The sequence below is a fragment of the Natrix helvetica genome (assembly GCF_964273705.1).
Source record: "Natrix helvetica genome assembly, chromosome: 2".
Classification (NCBI taxonomy): domain Eukaryota; kingdom Metazoa; phylum Chordata; class Lepidosauria; order Squamata; family Natricidae; genus Natrix; species Natrix helvetica.
Genome location: NC_138552.1, coordinates 81,095,630 through 81,117,007, shown reverse-complemented (window position 1 = coordinate 81,117,007; position 21,378 = coordinate 81,095,630). Strand labels below are relative to the sequence as shown.

Genomic DNA, 21,378 nt, shown 5'->3' with positions numbered 1-21,378 from the left:
GGGGTAAAGCAATTCTGCCTATTGCATCTTCCAAATAAGTTGCTAAAGAATCTGGGCAAGTAGTTGAAAGAGCCTCTGTCTGTTTCTGTCAAAACTCTCAGTTCATACCCTGTTTTCCCACTGAAAAATAGTTTAAAGAGGTCAGAGGCACCAAGACTTTCTTTGGGGAATATTGGGAGCAGTTGAAAAGAATGTATTCCGCTATGATTGATTGGATTTTAGGACTCCTTACCCATATTCACTTGGCTTTGCATGCTGAGATGGGAGGGGAGGCTTGTCCCATGCCTCTAAATGGTACAAATTATGTATTTTAATTGCATAACAACTAATAATTAGATGAAAGTGAATTTGCTTTGGTTTTGGGTTGTATTAATATATTTGTTTAAACAATAGACTTGACTTTAAATTATGTTCTTTAGCACCTATAACCCAGGGAGCTGGAGTAAACTTCCCCATTGGAGAACTTCCAGGTCAACCATACTATCATGACATGAACTCAAGTGTTAACTTACAGCGATCGCTATCCTCTCCACCAACCAGGTGAGCCTATTATGTCAGTGGTTATGTAATATATTTTAAATGATTTTGCTTTGCAGCTTTTCAATAAAATAATTATGCATTTGTCCAGCAACATGGTCTGTGATGGAGGAAGGGAACGAAGGGCCTTAATGGAACAAAAAGATAAGTTGATATATATTGATCAACATTCCTCAATAAATAATTTCAGTTGACAGTTTTGTAATGAAAATAGTTCGCAGTAGAAATTATGCCCCAGAATGAAAATATTGAGAGAAAACCTGTAGTTTCTAAACCAGTGGGAATTGTTAATATCAGCATGGACAGGTGTCTCATTATTTGTTTATAATTTGTTGAGAAAGGCAGGGAAGAGACTTTGAATTACAACTCTATGACATAAACCTACATAGAGGATTTTTATTCCTGTATATCTTCATAGGCAGGTCTGTGTGCGCATGTGTAGCTTCATTTTTTGACTGCAATAATGGAATAAAATTTGACTGTGCTGAGTATGTAAGCCTTCTACTGACAAGCCAGTTCTGGAATAAGGCCTGTTGGAGTCCTAACTCTGCATGCCTAATCATTAGAAACAATCATTAGTATATTAATAAGTGAATAATGTGTACAGTATAAATAACTTTAAAATCAGTGTAAAATGTCAATATGTCTATCAAATGTCGTTTTCAGGGTTGATAGGTCTGAAAAGGATTGTAGTTTACAATACCAATAGAAATTCTGCTTGAATAAGCCCTTATTTCTATATGTTTACAGTAAGAGACCCAAAACTATATCCATAGATGAGAATATGGAACCAAGTCCAACAGGAGATTTTTATCCTTCCCCAAATTCACCAGCTGCTGGTAGTAGGACATGGCATGAAAGAGATCAAGGTGAGTGCTCAGTTCATTCTGTGTCTACTCAGAAGTAAACTATATTGAATTTAACCAGGTTTACTCATAGATAGACAAAACAGTATCTTAGAGCTCTTATTTACATTATTTCTTCAGAAACTATGAATATATGGTAGATTGGAATAAAGAAGAAAACTTTTAATATTTTGTGATTAAAATACTTCCTTAGAATATTACATTCAGTAGTAATTATAATATCATCCCCATTATTGAAAAGTTCTATTTTGTATTCATCAAATGCACGAATCCCTTTTTCAAAGCCACAGTACTCTTTTAGAATGACAAGAAGTATTTAATAATTGATTAACTGATAGGCAAAATGCAGAGACATTATATTGATTAGCAGAATCTAGAAAGATTAGAAAATGATTGAATAAATTATTGAACTTCAGATATACTGTGAAAGAAAGGATGATTAATCTTGACATTTTTTTTTCTGGCCATGTTGCTATGCATTTAATACTCTTACATGAAAATATTTATTTCTATCTATTGGTTCATGTGTACTTTGTGTGAATAAAATCTGAAATGTAAATTAGAAGTACCCTGTTTTACAGAGGCATATATGCATCGTTATTTACACAAAGTTACGAATGATAGACCTGAAGTAAATTTTAGCTAAATGAATACATATCCACATCTATAATATCTTAATGTTGTTCAGCCATGCATTGTATTTCATAGCAATATTACATTGAAGAGGAAAATTAAGCATAAATAGTGAATAGTGAATGGAAATGATTATTTCTTCGTTTTCACAATACTGCCTTTATTTCTGTTCATATTTTATTATAGCATTGCTTAGTAATTTTGAAGTTCTGTGATGTGTGAAAAATCCCAAAGATTATTAGAATTCCAAAGATTATTTAAATATATAGTAAACGATCTGATAAAATATCACAGTCTTAAAAGTTAGAATTATGTTTTCAGGAGTTTATTTCCTTTTTCTCATACATTTACACCTACAATCACTGACTTACTTTCCAATTCATAATTTATACATCAACATAATTATGCCAATTTCATATATTGGTCATAAATGTATGCCTAATTTCTTCCTAATACAACACTCAAAACATCATTTTTATAGGACTCATGGTGCTGCATAAAGTTCTCAATTTGATCTTTATAACTGTTCCCTTTCTATTATAGTTGTCTTCTTTCTTTTCTTTTTCTGTTCATTGAACAGAATTCTTAAAATAACATTTTGAGTCCTTTTTCCCTTTTTTCAAAATATGAATGTAAAAATTTTGTGATGAAGAAAAATGAAAAATTTCAAAACATACAATTATGAATTTGATATAAAAAATCTTGCAATATCTGTTTATTTTTGTATTTTTCAGTATAAAGTAAATCCCTCAAATAATTGGTTTGTTGTGTTGGTTTTTAAAAGTGTCATCTGTGATTTGTTTTTCATGTTTTTGAATAGGTTTTGGAATTCAGGTAGTTCACAAATGAGATCTGGAATGTTTCTTAAATTGTTACAACTTATCTACTGTTCTGTTGCTCTTGCCATGTGTAGAAATGATTGCCTTTACCACGAACCATCATAGATATTTAAAGGAGGAACTGACAAAGCAAGTTCTGGATTCAAGGTTAAAAGCAATGCTGCACATTTGTACAATCATTTCTATACATGATGTGGAAACAGGATCAAACTACATAAGCACAGGCTCTACTCTGGAGGAGACATGACATTTATACAGAGTCTAATTGTCAAAATTGTCCTGATAGGTTAAAAATTTGTGATGGTCTCTGCATAGTTCTAGTTGTGGAGTGTAGAGATCTGTGGTGCTTAATCTTTGGTAACCTTCAGCTAAGAAAAATGTGTCTGAGTGTATTCATGAATGTGAAAAGGCCTTTAAAAGCTTAAGATTGTTTCAAATACAAACTTATTTCCCCCCCAGAATTTTAGTTCTTCTAGTTTGTCTTTTTTATATTTTACTTTTTCTGATTGATATTTAATATTATTTTATATGGTCTTTTGGAGTGCTTTCAATTTATTTTCTATAATCATTACTATGCTTTGTGCATGGCCATTGATTTACGCCTTTTTTGTATCTATATTCAGTTTAAGTGATATTTTACTTTTCTTAGATGAAAATGCATATTATTCTCTTGATGTGCTTCAATAACAAGTACATCCTTCATTGTCAATTAGTTTGCCAGAATAGTATCCGAAATGCATCGACACATGTCTTTCTAGCTTTTCTAAAATAAAAACCACTTGCTCCAGAAAGCACAACTTACCGGTATCTATCAGAGTAACTATTCTGTTATTGAAATATATTTTTCCTGATCTTTTCAAATTAAGAGGCAAACATGCTTTTGCACATTTAGATATGTTTGAATTTCAGCACAAATATGACTTTGATGTTCTGCCTTGGTAAGTACTAAGGTCTGATGCAATTGGTCCTAGAATCATGGTATCTTCAGCAGATTATGTATCTTTCCAGCTTCTCAGTTTGGGTTACTGAACATTCTGGAGGCTTTGGTTTGCTTTTCTCTAGTCTCAGATATAAGGGTAGGAAGAAGCAAAAGGTGTCCATGCAAAAGATTTGGTGTCATCATAAAGGAGAAAGAAGAAACTCTGTTGACTAAATTGCTGCTTTCCTAAGTTTCTGAGGCTAAGGGGGAAAGATGAGTTATTTGTTAATCTCAGTTCCCTTCATGCAGTGCCATAAAAGTATAGTTATGCAGTAACGACAGACACAGATTTTCTAAAAGGTTCCTGAAATTCAGCTGCACCTGAGATCTTTGCTCCACAAATATGAATTTGCAGAACCACAATTATTGGTAAGTAGTTACTTTTTTAACAACAACAAAAGATGATAGTTTTATTGTCAATTAAGAAAAGTGGGAATTGGGTGGATTTTTTCTGAGTTTCAGTCTGTAAATAGTCAAACTAGTACCATTTATTTGCAAGATAAATACCAACACATTTGAGAGCTTGAAGATTTGTTAAATTATGTGAAAAACAAGGTTAGAGGCAAACAAAATTAAGTTGAAGATTCCAGAGCATTATAATGAACACTGAGCATATTTGTTGATGGTTGAAATTTGACTGATTATTGAGGAGAAATTAGTATCTTCAACATTGCAGTACTTTGTCCTGCAGCATTGTATTTCCTGCTTGTTTATTTCTCTTAGGCACATTTTATTGAAAAAGACAGTGTCATATTCATTAATTATTTGCTTCCTGAGTTAGCTAATTTGGAAGCTAATTTTGAAATTGTACAATGGCATAAGATTAAGCCACGTTCTTGGTATATACTTGTATCTGAATTGTTCAAAAATTACTCTGGGTTTTGTTTGTTTTTTTGCAGTTGATTTTAGTTGATAAGACATTGTACATATTCCTGATAGTTTTAGATTTAGGGAATAAAGATAAGAAATTACTGTAAGATTGAGAATCTTACAGCAATGATATAATTCTGAAATAATTGAGATTAGTATGCCAATAGGCTATCAGGACATCCTATAATAGCATCAGAGGTTTTTGTGGCTTCTGAATTAAAATCACTTGTCATTTAAGTGAAAATGTATCTACTCCATTCTACTTTGCTTAGAGCAGTTAATTCTTTTCCCTCTCAATAAAGACCTAAACATAGGAAGGAACAGATTTAGCATGTAATTTTATATTTTAGGACTATGGATCTAGTATCCATAATCTTATATGGATCACAGCCCATGGTCTTAGATAGTTATTAGTTAACATTACTCAGAGCTGTGGAGTGATAATGAAAAGGAATGGATGATATTCCGGCATCTTAGTCCTCAAAATTATAAATGATTTTTAATCCTTGTTCAGATTCATATAATAATACATTTTCAATTGATATCAATTTATATGATTACAGAAACCAGCAAGCATTCTGTACAAACAATACTATTGATAAAGGATGCTTCTTCAAAAATTAAATAATTTAAAACATGAAACAGCTGCATGGATTGCTATGCTGGGATTCTATGAAAAGAACTGTCATGATTTTTAAAATAAGATCTTTTTTAAAATGAAAAGCAAATTTAATTGGTATCTAGGGAAACGGCAAGCTTTATCTTGCATATTTTATCAGTAGTTTAAACTTTTAATATTTTTTGTTAAGAAATATTTGATCCAGAGTAAAAAAGAATGATGTGATGCTTTACGTCATGTACCATAACTGTAATATTTTAACATTGCATATCCTAAAGAATTTTAATACTGTGAGAGATTTGTTTGGAATTGTACATTAGTGTGTACAATTAAATAAATTTTAATTTTACAGTTTCTTCATCATGTTCAGTTTCCTATGATTCTCCTGCATTCAACAGCAACAAATCATTACAGCCACAGCTTACCATTAAAACAGAAGCTCTTGGATCTTCTCCTGTTCTTCACCTACCCTCTGCTGGGCCTCCTTGCGATGAGGAACAAGTATCCTCTCCTGGATATTCTTCTGGACCTTTGCCATCTTTTACTATATCCCCATCTTCTGGACTTGCTTTTTCTGGAATTCCTTTAATTACAGGGCCCTCTCCTGATGGATCTTTCCTGATTAGACCTTCACATGGTTACTCTAAAATGGATATATTAATTTCTGAACTAAGAGAATTAAAAGAGGAGGTGGGTAGTGCTGTTCAGGAACTTAAAAACATAACTGATCAGCTAGGCCATTTCCTTGCCTACACAGAACAAAAGTCCAAAGTAATTCCTACTACACCTACTGAGGGTTGAGTTATGTTGTGGAACCTTCCATCTGGATTATTTTATTGAATACTATTTAACTATGTTACTCTACGTTCATTTCTTTCAAAAGCATGACCAAAATAGTATCTGAAAAGAACTATATACAGTATCTATATTCTGCTAGCAAATCATTTGTCCTGTTGTAAATATATAATATTTCATAGTAAATAAATGTATACATAGCTTATATGTCAGTTTTTGTGTTTTTATTTAAAGTATATTTGGAAGCAAACTCTTTTCTCTAAAACTGGTTATTTATTATCCTCCTAATACATTAATATTCCTAAAATAAGAATTGTTTCTAATTTCCTGTTAGAAAATATATTTCAGTGGAAAGCTGATGTGAGTTTGTTTATCTGATAATCATCTTTGACAGAGGTTTGAACTGTAATATCAAAAGAATTTCAATGGGATTTTTGTGCAATAAGTTATAAAATTTCACTAAATTAATACCATATTCCCAATTGTTTTGCATGGCTAGAATTCTGGAGGTGGGGGGGACGGGACACTTTTTACTGATTTACAAATCAGAAACCAGGACTACTAAAATCTGAATTATTGAAATCTCAGATTAAGCTGTTTGATTCAAAGAAATATTAAGATGGTATTGAAATGGGTAGTATGGTGGAAAAATTATTAGTGTAATGCATCTAGTGTATATAAAATAAGTGCCTATGTTTCTTTCTGGAGGATCTTATTGGGAGTTGGAAACTATAATTATTAGGTGTACATTAAGTTAAAGAGATGTTAAAAGCAAACCATGTGTTTTATTTTTTAAAAAGTGAGCTTGTCTGGTCATCAGTTGGATAAGCCTGGCATAAGGGAGAATGTCATTTTTATCTTTTCCACTCGTGCAGCTTCCCCACTATTTTAGAAAACTGGTAGAATTTCCTCTGGTCCAGGGATTCTAGAAACACATATTAAGAAACACTGAGCTAGAAGACAGAACAAAGTTCAAAGTGTTCTTGATAGGTTAGAGAAAAATTTTTGGATGAAGCTTACTTTTTAAATCACAGGATATAATACTACTATTCCATTGTGCACTAAAACCCTTCAAATAGATATCCAGTTTTCAATGTCACCTTTCTAAAAAAAATAAGTCAATGAGATAATAAGATAACAATTAAATATTGCTAGGGAGACAGATTGAGGGAACTGTATTTGGCTATCCTCCTTTAAAAAGGCAGTATGTTGGTTATGCCAAATCAAACCTGGTTAACATGAAGGATTAACTGCTAATTTATTTTTGCATTTATGATCCCTGAGATACAGCCTCTCAGTTTGTAGCCCAATTATGGAATTTGTCCTTTTTTGTATTTGTATTTCCACAAATACAGAATTATTATAAAACAAACAATATGCTATTACTTATCATTCAAGGACAGTTTAGAAAATGCTATTGCTAGTAAGCAAGTGCTGGGGATATAAATAATGCAGATATGTAGTTAGAATATCATGTGAGAGCTCTGATATCAAATTTCAGCTTGGTTAAGAGGTTCACTGAATAATATTGGGCTATTAGGCCTCCAACTTTCAGACTAATTTATCTCAAAGCGTTGTGGGACAGATTAAATCATGGTGAAGGAAACCATGCTGTCCTGAACTCCTTGGACAAAATTTGGGATATGAGCTATATAAATACATATAATTTATTTGGATATAATGGAATTTCATGCATTAGTCCATCTTGGTAATATAATTGCATTAACATTTGCATTAACATTGAACTACTATTTTTTTTCCATTCAAGTTTTTAAAGCAGAAGTTTAAGTTGTGGACTGAGTTTAAAGATTTATCTAGGCTGTGTTTTTATTGAATCTGTTATTTTCTCTATATTTGTAAATTTATGATTTTTTTATTAACAGAATTATTAATGTAATAGTTGCTATACAAACATTGTAGCCACAATCCAAAATAGAAATAGATGCATGAATCACAATCATATAAACACATCCTTAATATGTGTCAATGATTTCACTGAACTTAAATCATTTAACTGAATTTTAATCCGTTCTTAAAAGTGGTAATTTATAATGCAAAATTCTTCAATGTATCTGTTGTTTTTCTGTACATAAGTAAATTGCACTGCATTCAGCATACGATTACACCAATTCTTAATACAATAATGTCTTTTCCAGTAGCAAACACTTGGATTTTGGAGTTAAATTTCATCATCACAACCAAGATTTTTAATTTTATTTTTAAAGTATCCGTTATAAAATTGTTCTAAAGACATTTTCTAGATATCATAATCCAAAATAGTTATGAAGTGTAAACACCGAATAGTATTTACTAGGATTTCAAGAGTTGATTTCATTTTGGGGGAGCAGAAAGGTTCTAGTAATCCACATATAGAGTGGGAAGGCAGTTAGAAAGTATGTTCATTCTTACCTTAATTTTTAGTCTTATAGATTATTACAAAAGAGACCTTAATTACAACAAGCAAAATGAGGAGATAGAACTAAGGCCCATGTTTCCTAAGGACCTCATTGAATGGTATTAGATCTGTGTGAACTATGAGCAGTTTTTCCTTTTTCCTTCCATAATGATATTTTAAAACCATATATATGAAAAAAAAATATTCAGGGTCAGTTTGGATCCTAGTCTGTTCCCTATTTTCAGCACAGTTTAACTTTTTGACTTTGCATCCACTGTGACAATGGGACTATTCTGACACATTCTGTTTATGATTTTTTTTTTTTTGATTCTCAGTGAATTGCTTCCAATGCTCTAAAGCAAGTATGGAGCTGTGTTTAAATGGAAATGGATTTGGGATTTAAGCTGGTGAAGTAGATTCAAAAATATTCTGCATCTGTGCTGATGTCCCATTGTGATTTCCCTAAAACTTCCTAGGAAAATGAACATGTTGTGTTGCTGTCTGTGAAAGCTAAACAGGTGTCCAGTGTGGGCAAGTGGATCTTTAAGCTTTGCCTCACTTATGTGTTGCCCCGAGTTCTGTTTAGCAGGTGGCTTCGTGATTGGTGTACCATGTGACATCTACCAAGGGAGTTCCTCAGAGGGCAGTCTGCTCATAGGGAGGCAGAGGGTCTTGCCTTTTGATGAGGAAATTGCTGAAACTCATGTCTCATTAGTGTCTCTTAAGGTTCTTGGGAAGCAAACAACAGTTTAATTAAAGTCTGACGTAAACACATTTCTGCACATTTCCCTGAAGCATTTTATCTCATTAGAATTGATCAAAATAGTTGCCTTGGGCTAACTTGAACAGATATACATCTGGAGCACCATGTGTGCAAGCTGCCTTGAGTGAGCTGCATACGCTATGCTTCATAGCAACTTACTTGTTTGCTTTACTTTGTAGGTGCAGTTACCTTGTTTGGGAAATGAATTGATGTAACTTTTTCTAATTTGTTTGTGCCTTTGTATCACTGGCATGCTAGTAACGCAATCAGACATGCATATTCTTTACCTTTTTAGTATTATGCAGTAATAACCTGAAGCTTTTAATTTATCCAAGCTTCTGTTTAATTTTTTCAGGAACATATTCAGATACCATTGTCTATTCTGGATTACCATATACATACATAGTATTGGTACCAGACTATTAGTAACCAACATTTCCAAAACGACAACAGTTTTTTTATGTACTGCAGAATACGTAGTAAGGTTTTAGCTCAGGCTTCTTTTGATTCTTGGCACTTTAACTGCCAAAATTATCAACAATGGTGAAGATGTTTGGGATATTCTCAACATTGTAATTTTCACTTTTAAAGGGGGGGGGACTTAGACTATAGAAGGCTATTTAAAATGAAGTCGGACAACTTTGTAATGATAAATCTATACTAACTTCGATTTCTTTTACTGCATCTATCATTTTGATCCACAATTAATAGAATCTATTCCATTACTGATGTAAGTGGCTTCGTTGCAGTTTTGCAATTTGGGCTGTGCAAAACATTTTAAAAGATGCTTCAGAAAGTGCATTGCTGTGACTGTACCTCTCTTTTTGAAGCATTAGAACAGCTGTTTCTTTGGGAGGCTGAGGCAGCTGCTGTAAAAGCTTTCTTCTATTGTCTTTGCATATACAGTATGTGCATCCAAAAACAATGCTTCCATTGGGGAAAGAAGTTGTGCTGAGCCTCCTAACATATGCCGCTGTTTCAATACATCAAAGAGGGGTGTTTTGCTAACATGTTTCGTGGTATACCTTTTTCAAATGCTTTACATGGCTCTGTTTGGGTACCTCATGTTTGATACTCCATTATGAATCACCCATTTCATCATGTGATCCTAATTGCTACAACATATATTGTTGATGTGATTAAGTATAGTATGCTTGTTTCTTCCTTAAAAACACATCACAGATGCATGCGCTCCCAGAAACAATAAGTGGAGAATACCATTTTTCATAAATACAGACAAGAGGTTGTTTTTTTTAATCATGCAGTGCTATTAACTAATCATCAAGTACAAAAATATTTGTCTCAGAATAACATGTTTTGTTTTAGTCACATCTAAAGCACTTCAGTATTTTACTTTTCTTTCACAATTTCCTGTCTCCTTCCCTGAAGCATTTATTTAAGTTAGTTATTTTCCCAAGATAATAAACCAAGCTTAAAATGATTTACTTACCTTTTGAAGAAACACAGGACTCTCACTAGGTTTATTGATTGACGATTAACAAGGATATGTGTCTGTAAACAAGACTTTACTAATTGTGGACTTCTACTCATATTTAACATGGAAAATTATTTTGTATCTTTGAATCTTTCAATTCTTTTTTTTTCAAAAGTTGTTTAATGATGATATATTATGAACTGAAGAACGTAGTAGTGCTAATAGTAACCAGACCAGTTCTGTCAGTGTAGTCTTGAATACGAGTTTTGACTGTCAGTAACTTCTGTATTATTTATTTCCTTTTTTTTTGTTTAGAAATCAGTGTTTTATATACTATTTTCTTTCTTTTTTGAAATTACATTATATACCGTAAATTCTGTGGTGGTTGGTCTGTACCTAAATGTACAAGGCAGTATCAGAGTCTGAAGTTTGTTGACCAACCCATGCCTTTTTCCACATTGTTGCTACATTACATAACAGAAAAAAATTGGTGAGACTAAAAAAAAAAGTTACTAAGCTTCTGCTTGAAAATGTCAGTGAGCTGCTGTTTAAATTGGAAGAAGCAAACCCTCTGAACTCTTTTTGGGCTCACAGCACACAGCAGGAGAAAATGCATTGATTTTGAGAGCTTTTTATCTTCAAGGTGGGAATTTGGATGTGTTGTGCCTATCAAGCGCCACAACAATCTCTTAGGACTTTAATCTCAGCCTGGGTTCTTCGTAATCTCACGCTCAAAATCATGAAAGAATCATTATATGAAAAGCCAATAGTTAAATCTTTTCAAGTAGCTTCTTATAAAATGAGCTTTAAGAAAATGAGAAAGCTATTTATTTGTAAAATAAATAGTGCATTCAATTTATTTAGGTAGATGATTTTTGGGGACCTTTGTGTCAATCTTGGCTTAATGGAAAAGTTCCTGCAGTTTTTCTGCTATATGTTTCAAAAGTAGTTGGCCATTGCCTTCTTCTTAGGGCTGAAATAGAGTGTCTAGCTCAAGGTCACCCACTTGACTTCCAAGCTTAAGACAGAAGTAGAATCCAAATTCCTCCTAATGCAATATTTTAACCACTAGACTAAACTGGCTGTCAGGAGAAAATATATTTCGTTAAGGCAATTCTGTTAACTTTAGAGAAGCTCTGACAGATGGATTAGGCAGGAAGAGAAAGAGAAAAATAGAGGGCTAGACTTGATTTGACTGAGCCAGCCAGAATGCTTCATAGATGAATAGAGAAATATGTATGCCCTCTATTTCTGAAATCCTTCCTGTCTATTTTTTTTTTTAAATCGCCTCAAAGAAAATTACTTTGGAGAAATTGTTTTATTTATGTCATTTATAATTTTTTGTTACTTGAACTAAACAGTAATGAATGGCTAAGCAGTCTTTCTAATAGTGATGGAGATGTTTCTTAGTAACATGCATTTTCACTTTTTCTGAGGGATTTGTAATCTTCTAAAATGGTCATTGGCAACCTCAGAATAATCATGTTGTAAGTTGCCTTGAGTTGATATTGCGAAATGAGTGGCTATGTAAATAAATTCAATCAATCAATCAAACAGTCTTTAATTAATATGTAGTGAAAACTGGAAATGAAATTGAGGAAGGAAGTATAGGAAACTAAGAAATTGTAAATTGCAATGTTCAGATTGTATGAATCACTATTCAAAACTTGCTGTACAAATAGAACTTGTACTTCTGAAAGTTCTGTCTGTAGACATCTTTCTCTTCTCTAAAATGGAGAAGTTTTGGAATCAAATTACACTTATTGCAAACTCGATAAAAACTTAACAGAAAATTTGGCTCATCAAAATCTGCATTATTGAGAAGAAAATATTTGTAAAAAATTGTATAATTATTATAAATAATTGTGGATAACTCAGTTAAATGCTATTTTTTGGCATACTGTTAAATATTTTAAAGAAACACCCCCCCACACACACACACAGGTTGCTGAGACAAAGCTTATTTATTCCTACTTTTGCTAGTATTCATTGAACTATGCTCTCTGTCTGTGTTTCAGTCACTGTCCTATCTAGTGCAGTCTTCTCACATATGTTTTTTATGTCTTCTTAAATATTTCTTCTCAAGTTCAGCTCTTCATTTAATGCTGTCCTATTTATATAATGGTGCGATGTTAAACATGTAAGGTAAAAAAAAATTGAGAACATGTCAACCGAACTATACTGATTATATATAACATTTATAAGATTATGTGTAAAGGAGAGGAAAATTATACTGCCTTTGTGAAATAAATACAGATATATATAAAAAAGTAGTTGTTCCTAACAGTGGAATTGCTGATGTAGATATGCATTTGTTAAAGCAAATGTGTGAGTGGTGGATGTGTGTGTGTGTATGACTTTATTGTGTAAATATGAGGTGTGCAAATCTTACATAATGACTCCATAAGAATTATGGTGATAACATCTCTTATGTTTTAGGATTTTATTTGATGGTTACTAGAGGAAGCCTATAAGTGTTCATCTAAAGTAATGCATACCCTTTACTGTTTTCTAATGCAGTGCATTTTAGTCACTAACCTAGGAACTGTTACTTCTAAAAGAGCATAAGCAATTATCTAGAATCATTATTGTGATTTTGGGATTAATGGACATGTTGTGTTGTATGCCATTGCAGATATGTCTTCTCCTACAATGAAGAAACCTGAAAAGCCTTTGTTTAGCACTACATCTCCCCAGGATTCTTCGCCAAGACTGACTTTCCAGCATCATCATCCAGGAATCCCAGGAGTTGCACACAGTGGTGAGGAAACAAAAGTGATAGAAAATGTCTTAATGTTTTTCCTGCAGCTTGGCGGGAGGGGCTACAGCTGGGTTTAGTCACAACCTGATTGGTCCAGAGACTGAGGGAATTTTCTTAAAGACACCATCTTCCCTACTGGCTCCCAGTTTCCTCTCAGTCTCTGGTCCAAGTACTAGTTTTGGCTCCTTGAGGTACTGATAGTTATTATATTAATTCGATTAATTGGGTATTCTAAATTCTTAAATTATCAGACTTCCAGCCATCGAGTCTGCTAGTCAATCTCATAAGGAGGCAGGCTTCCCGGTCCTTGCCTCTGGGCCTGAGGGGGCTTTGCCCAACTCCTGGGTGTGCAGGGGTGACAGGCTCCCATTGCAGCTGAAATTCCTAGAGGCTCCAGGGCAAACTATTGGCATCAGGTAGGATTACAGGGGCCACACCTGCAGTTGCGAACCGCACCGCTGGAATTGCCTCACCGCGACTTAAAGCCCGCTGCAGTCTTAACAGCCTTGCCGCGGCTGAGAAAGTTTCGTCGCGTCGCCCTAGCCTTGCCGGGTTTTTAAAGGAACCATGGCTTCAAAGACTTGCAGCATTTCCTGAGGCTCGGAAACCTCTGCAGCGAAGGCAATCAAAGAGGGGAGAAGAGCGAATGGCCTTGGCTTGCCGGGAGGCTATTGCCTCAGAGCCATTTCACCAGATGGCCTCCATTTTGGTTCGCCATGAGGCACAGCGGCCATTTTGGAGTGACCTCATGGCGGTGGCAGATATATGCAACTGAGGTTTGCATCACGGCCACACATCGCAGCTGGCAGGACTCTATTCAGCCCACATTGCGGCCAGATATCGAAGTCGGAAGGCTCCGACTTGATTCCCCACGAGAACCAGACACCTGAGTGAGGCATGGCCTCTACAAGTACTGGGTCAGCGCAAGCCCCTGAAGGGAGCATTGACGATGGGAGAGAGGAAGGCCAGGGCAGGCTGTGAACCAGGGCAAGTGGCTTCTAGGCCGTCTGCGGATCAGCGCCCCTCTAGAGCTACAGTGAGGGATGAACTTCGAAGACAAAAGGCCTTGGAGAAGCAAGTTGCCAGAGCTGAGAAACAATCTCACCCTGTTAGGCCCGCAACTCCAGACAGATTCTGGTCTCCTGTGAGGCCCATTCCTCAGCCCTCTCCCTCCCCTCATAGGGCTTCAGTCCTTCCTCTCCCTCCGTGTCCCCGGCTAGACTTTGCAGGCAGGTGATCTACCTTCCCCTCCTATCTCCCCTAGATCATTTAGGGATGGGATGGCGAACCTTTGGAAAGGGGATCTGGGGATTATCTACCATCCTCTCATCTGGCCCCCCAGGGTCCAGCTCCCATGCGACCCTCAGAGGATGATCTGGAGGATTTGGACCTCCTGCCTGAGAACATCAGGAGGCTCATCTCCTCTGCAATCTCTAGAGGCATTGCCTCAGGATTAGTCCAAAGGGACCATTCCTCCCAAAGGGCGTCTAGATCTCATTTTGACAATAGACATCATAGGTCTCCTTCTTCGTCCTGGGGCCAGGGTCAGTCTAGGGCCCATTCTCAATCGGTGGTCAGCAAGCCTCAGCACTGGGGGAGGGTACTCATCCAGAATTAGGCTTCTGAGACGACGAGGATATTATTCCTCCAGACTCCCAGGCCTTTCTAGGCCTCTTTACACCACCAGCCTTCAAGCCCCTCTTACATAAGGTTAAGAAGACTACTCAGATTGGCACTGGGGCCCCGCCAGTGTCTCAACACAGGGACCCAAATCTAGCTATGTTCATCAATTCCAATACAGCTAAGGAGGAGGTTCCAGCCCCTCCTCTCTTCCTGGAGGTGGTTCAGAACCAGTGGACCTGACCGTCCTCCTTGCCCAACCCTGGGAGTAATGACCACCGCTTTTACAATATGGAGTAGGGTTTTTCCAAGGTCCTTCAATTGCCAACCGTAGATCCCCCCCCCCCATTAAACTCCTGGCCATCGCCTCCACTGTCATTTCCGGTGATGTGGCGGATAAATTGAAGCCCGAGGATAAACGAGCAGAGCTCCTTGCGTAAAAAATTTACTGCTTCCGCCTGGGCGATCAAATCAGTGGCCGCAGCTTCCTATTTTAACCTAACAACCGTCATGTGGCTTCGCCAGCTACAGGATCGCATTCCAATCCAAGATGAACGTGTCCATCAAGACCTGGCTAAAATTATCGCGGCCACACAATTTTCTGCAGATGCCACTCTAGATTCCATCAAGTTTGCCTCCAGGGCGCTGTCCACGTCAGTCACGTCTAGACGTCTCTTGTGGCTTCGCAACTGGCAAATGGACAACAAGTCTAAATGGGGGTTGGCTGCAGCTCCTTTCACCGGTCCCAATCTTTTCGGGGAATCTCTTGAGCCGATCCTTGTGGAGAATAAGGATAAGAAAAAGGTTCTTCCTTTTAATTCCAAGAAGCAGGACTCTCGTTCCTCTTCTTACAGGAGACCTTCCCGAACCCGACTTCTGGCAGCAGCACTACATCCCCTACAGGTATGACAGGCAGAGTCATCGATCATTCTACCAGGATAGGAGTAGATTTCAGGGACAGTCCAAGTGCTCCTTTCAAGGAGGGCAGCGTCCTTTCCGCAGAGGGAAATGACTCCAACCCGAGTCAACCCATAGGCGGCCGCCTGGCATCCTTCGCGGATCAGTGGGATCATATAACATCAGACGCTTGGGTCAGGTCCACTATCAGGTACGGCCTCCGGTTGGAATTTCTCTTCCTTCCCCTGACACTCTTCAGAATCTTCTCTCCATCTCGGGAACTCCACCGTCTCATGAGCCTAGCCAGCCAACATCTGATAGATATCAAGGCGGTGGAACCTGTTCCAAAGGAGGAGTACGGGTTAGGCCTGTACTCCAACCTATTCATGGTTCCGAAGAGCTCGGGGGGTTGGAGGGTAATACTGGATCTGAAGAACCTGAACTCTTACCTGGTCTACAGGCACTTCAAGATGGCCTCCCTCAGGTCTATCCTTCTAGGGATTCGGCAGGGCGACTTCATGGCCTCAGTAGATTTAACAGAAGCGTATCTACACATCCCCATACTGCCAGCCCATCGCAGATTCCTCCAATTCTCCCACAAGAAATGTCACTTCCAATACAGGGCGTTCCCATTTGGTTTAGCCTCTGTCCCCCGCACGTTCACAAAGGTCTTAGCAGCTCTGGGGCTCACTTGGGTTCCCAGCCGGTGAGACTCCATTGTTACCTGGATGATGTACTCCTCCTGGCCCAATCCCGCACGCTGGCTGTCCATGAACTCTTCATTCCCTGGGGCTTTCCGTCAACTTCCCCAAAAGTCATCTCTCCCTCGACAAGAATCCAACACCTAGGAACAGTGATAGACTCTGTAGCAGGACTTATTCGGCTTTCTCCGGATCATCTCAAAAGTCTCCAATCCTTGGTACGCCATGTCCATGCAAGTCGGTCAATTTCCATCCTGACCTTGGCCCGCCTCCTGGGCGAGATGGTGTCATGCATAGGAATAGTTCTCTGAGTGCGTCTCCACTCTTGGACACTCAATGGCTGTTCATCCCCTACCAACATCATCGCATGAGCAACTCCTTGCGTCTAGTCAGACTGCCTCCGGATCTCCGCTGGTCTCTGAGGTGGTGGATATCTCCGCCCCTACTTCACAGTTCCGACTTTTGGGAACCAGATCGCATTATTGTCACCACGGACGAAGCCTTTATGGCTGGGGGACCTTGATGGAATCCAGACTGGCGCAGGGTCATTGGTCGAAATCGGACGTTCACCACAATATCAACTGGCTGGAGCTGAAAGCAGCACGCCTTGCACTCTTGCAATTTCGAGACTCGATTGCCAACCAACATGTCCTCCTCTTGACGGACAATGTAGCCACGAAGGCGCAGATAAACTGCCAAGGGGGGACTCTCTCCAAATGTCTCTGGCTGGAAGCTCAGAAACTTGGACTCTGAGCGGAGAAGAACCTGGCCTCAATAACATCAGATCACATCTCGGGCGTTGCCAGTCATCAGGCCGACTGACTGAGTTGGGCGACAGTCAATCATGGCGAGTGGCAGCTGCTTCCAGAGCTCTTCCACAAGATTTGCCACTGCTTCAGCAACCCGTTGGTGGACTTGTTCGCAAGCCCGATCAATGCCCAACTGCCCTGGTTCTTCTCCCGCTTCCCAGCGCGCAATGTGGAAGGGACGGACGCGCTCAGAAGTCCGTGGCCTCCGGGGCTCCTTTATGCCTTTCCCCCTCTTCCTCTGATCCAGGGGACCCTGAGAAAGTAATGATAGAGAGGGCACACATCATCCTATTAGCCCCATATTGGCCGAGACTGCCTTGGTTTGCAGACCTCCTTTAGCTGTCCATTCACCTTGTGCCAGGGGATGCTCTTTCATCTGCAGCCCTAGTGGCTCCAACTGACCGCCTGGCACTTGAGCGGCACCTCCTGAGGGAGGCACATCTTTCGGCCAAGGTTATCTCCACCATCGAAATATAATTCCACGTGCTCGACGTTCGCCTCCAGGTGCGAGAGAGTCAATCTCTCTCCGGCTCATGCCTCAGAGGCCCAGGTCCTTGAGTTCCTTCAATACGGCCTAGATCTCGGCCTCTCCCATAACACCTTACATAGGCAGGTGGCTGCCCTCTCCTCCGTCCTGGCAGGGGATGGTCGTTTTTCTTTGTCCCAGGTTCCCTTAGTAAAACGGTTCCTCAGAGGGGCGGCAAACTTGTGTCCCCCTCCTATCCATCATTTTCTGACGTGGGACCTCTCTACCATGCTCAGGGCCCTCATGGGAGCTCCCTTCGAACCACTTAGGACAATTCACCTCAGATTCCTCACCTTGACGGTAGCCTTTCTCGTCACCGTTACCTCGGCTTGACGCATATCGGAGTTGGGAGCATTGTCATACAAGGATGATCTTTGCCAATTCCACCAAGACAGGGCTGTCCTTAGATTAGATCCAACCTTCATCCCGAAGGTCAACTTCCTGTTTCATACTCCCTAACTTCTGCCCCTCTCCTTCACATGAGAGGGAACACCTGTGGCACTGGCTGGATGTACGATGTGCTATGCACATCTACCTTAAACGCACATCCTCCTTCCACCGGTCAGAGGCACTCTTTCTGTCCTTTCAGCCCAGCACAATGGGTACTAGAGTTTCATCTACCACCATTGGCAGATGGTTTAGACAGATCATTAGTGAGGCATATTTAGCCTCAGGGAAGGTTCCTCCCCAAGGGATCACAGCCCATTCCACCCGAAGTGCCGCTGCCACGGCTGCGTGGGCCACTAGGGCTCCCCTGGAGGACATTTGCAGGGCGGCCACCTGGGCCTCCCCAATGCCCTTTATCCACCACTATCGTTTGGACCGTTTCGCCTTGGCAGACGCATCTTTCGGGCGTCGAATTCTTCAGCAGGTGGTGACCTCCCTTCTCTCGGGGTCTTCATCTCACACTGGGACTTAGCTTGGGTATGTCACAGCTGTAGCCCCTCCCACCGAGCTGCATGAAAAAGAACTTTGGTCCTTACCTGAACATTTCTTTTCTGCAGTGAAGGTAGGAGGGGCTACTCCCGCCTTAGTAAGTTCAGTTAGGCCAGCGAGGGGCAGTCGTGGGGTATATGTATATGTGTCTCCGGTTGTTTTGCCTTATATAAGATTACAGCAACCTCAAGGAAAGTGGGAGCCAGTAAGGAAGGATGGTGTCTTTAAGAAAATTCCCTCAGTCTCTGGACCAATCAGGCTGTGACTAAACCCAGCTGTAGCCCCTCCCGCCTTCACTGCAGAAAAGAAACGTTCAGGTAAGGACCAACGTTCTTTATCTTTCAAAATGCAAAAAATGCAGGAAAGTTGGGTAAATGCAGCGGTTCTCAAATAGTGGGGCGCGCCCCCCTGGGGGGGCGCGAGGCTCCGTAAAGAGGGGCGCGAAGGCTCCCTTTCCATCTGGGTGCAACGGCGGCGAAGGCGTGGGCGAGGCATAATATATCCCGCCTGGAAGTGGCAGCACTTCGGACTGTGGATTTTCATTGGAGCCGCGGGCTGGAGCTGTGCAAGAAGCCTGCTCGGGCGGGGGTGGGAGGGAGGGAAGCATGGGACCGCCCGTCTTCCCCACCGCGTAGCTCGCCTCCCCGCCAGCAGCTCCACCGCCAGCATTCCGTCTGGAAGCGGAAGCGCAACAGCCGCTGTTGGGGAAGGGACAAAGGGGCGGCGGTCGCCCGATCTTGCCACCGACACCCCTTCGCCCCTGGTAACGGCGACTGTTGTGCTACTGCTTCCAGCTGGGATGCTGGAGGAGCTGCTGGCAGGGAGGGAGGGAAGAAGGGGAGGAGGGAGTAAGGATAGACAAGCAAGAGGGAAAGAGGAAAGAAAGCAGGAGGGCAGAAGGGAGGTGGAAGGAAGGAAAGAAAAGCAGACACACCGGAGGGAAAGAGGAAAGAAGGCAAGCAGGCAGGAAGTAGGCAGAAGGAAGGAGGGAAGAATGGAACTGGAAGGGAGGCAGGGAAGGAGGGAGGGAGAAAGGAAGGATAGGAGGATAGGGAAAGAGGAAAGAAGGCAGGCAGGCAGAAGGGAGGGATGTGCAAGGAAGGAAGAAAGCATAGATAAGCAGGAGGGAAAGAAGGCAGGCAGGCAGGGGGAAAGAGGAAGGAGGGAACTGGAAGGGAGGCAGGAAGGAAGGGAAGGAGGAAGGGAGGGTGGAAGGAAGGATAGACAAGTAAGAGGGAAAGAGGAAAGAAAGCATGTGACTACGGTGGGAGACGAGGAAAGACCGGTGTGCTATGTTATGCAGAGGTGTACTTATAGCAATTTTATAGACAAATGATACTATTTACAGTCGCGCGGGGGGAGGGGGCGAAATGTTTTCTTCTTCCTAGGGGGGGCATGACAGAAAATAATTGAGAAGCACTGGGTAAATGTAACGTTAATTCAACACTTAACTCAAAATTATACCAGATTATCCTATGAGCTGGAGGCTTGGAAAATTGCTTCAGCTGAACTGTATTTCTTTAGCAAATGTAAACAATATCTCACTTTTGGAGAAACATCAATTCTGTCACATCCAGAAATGTTTTATTTAGATCGTGAGATGCATAATCTCAAACAGGACAATCATTTTAGTTTTGAATTGATATGTAGATAGATATATCACTATTACATGTGCACTGAGATTAGTACATGATTGTTCTCTTCTTTTTAACAGACACTTAAATGAAATTTCTATGATATCTTGGGAATACATGTAGGGTTTGAATAAGAGTTTCAAACATTGTTATTTATTAATTTTTTTAATATATTTGTAATTAAAAACTTTGTGAATAATCAGAAAAATAGTACAATAAAAACATGTTGAACAAGTGTGATGTTGTTAAGGAATCAGGCTAGAAACCAGGAGACCGTGAGGTCTAATCCTGTCTTAGACCCAGAGTGAACTGGGTGACAGCGGGCCAGTCACTTTTTCTCAATTCTAGGAAGTTAGCAATGGCAAACCACTTGCTAAGAAAACTGCAGGAATTTTTTATACAGTTAGCAGTAATCAACATTTCTCGCAATGAATAAATACATAAATGAATAAAAACAAGCCATTAAAATACAGATTGCTAAAGGAATTAATAGCTGGGGAAGGGCAACATAAATGATTAGCTTTTGAATAGGCCAATGAAGAGCCTGCTTGTTTTGTGCAAAGAAGGACAGGTGTCTCTGGTAAGACAGTAAGCTTTGGCTCATTAAAAGCTAAATCTACCCTGCAGCTCTTAAATTCCTATGAAACTGATATAATGGACAAAAGTTATAGTCGCGTTTGGGGCTTTCCATAGTCATTCCGATACAGTCTACTCAGTCTTTTACACAGGTGTGATAAATGCACAGGAAGTCATTCCAGCCAGT

At 39.5% G+C, this 21,378-nt stretch overlaps 1 protein-coding gene across 8 annotated transcripts in view; it reads left to right on the top strand.

The window, feature by feature from the left end:
• Window positions 1–21,378, top strand: part of NFIB (nuclear factor I B) — a 234,868-nt gene that overhangs the window by 157,680 nt on the left and 55,810 nt on the right. For 7 of the 8 annotated variants that reach the window (XM_081943227.1, XM_081943221.1, XM_081943220.1 and 4 more), the window contains exons 5-7: window positions 420–540; window positions 1,288–1,406; window positions 13,367–13,492. In XM_081943227.1, coding sequence (XP_081799353.1) covers window positions 420–540; window positions 1,288–1,406; window positions 13,367–13,492 — 366 coding nt within the window. Of the gene's footprint in view, window positions 1–419; window positions 541–1,287; window positions 1,407–5,695; window positions 6,344–13,366; window positions 13,493–21,378 lie in introns of those variants that run through there. The other variant, XM_081943225.1, reaches the window with a different exon arrangement.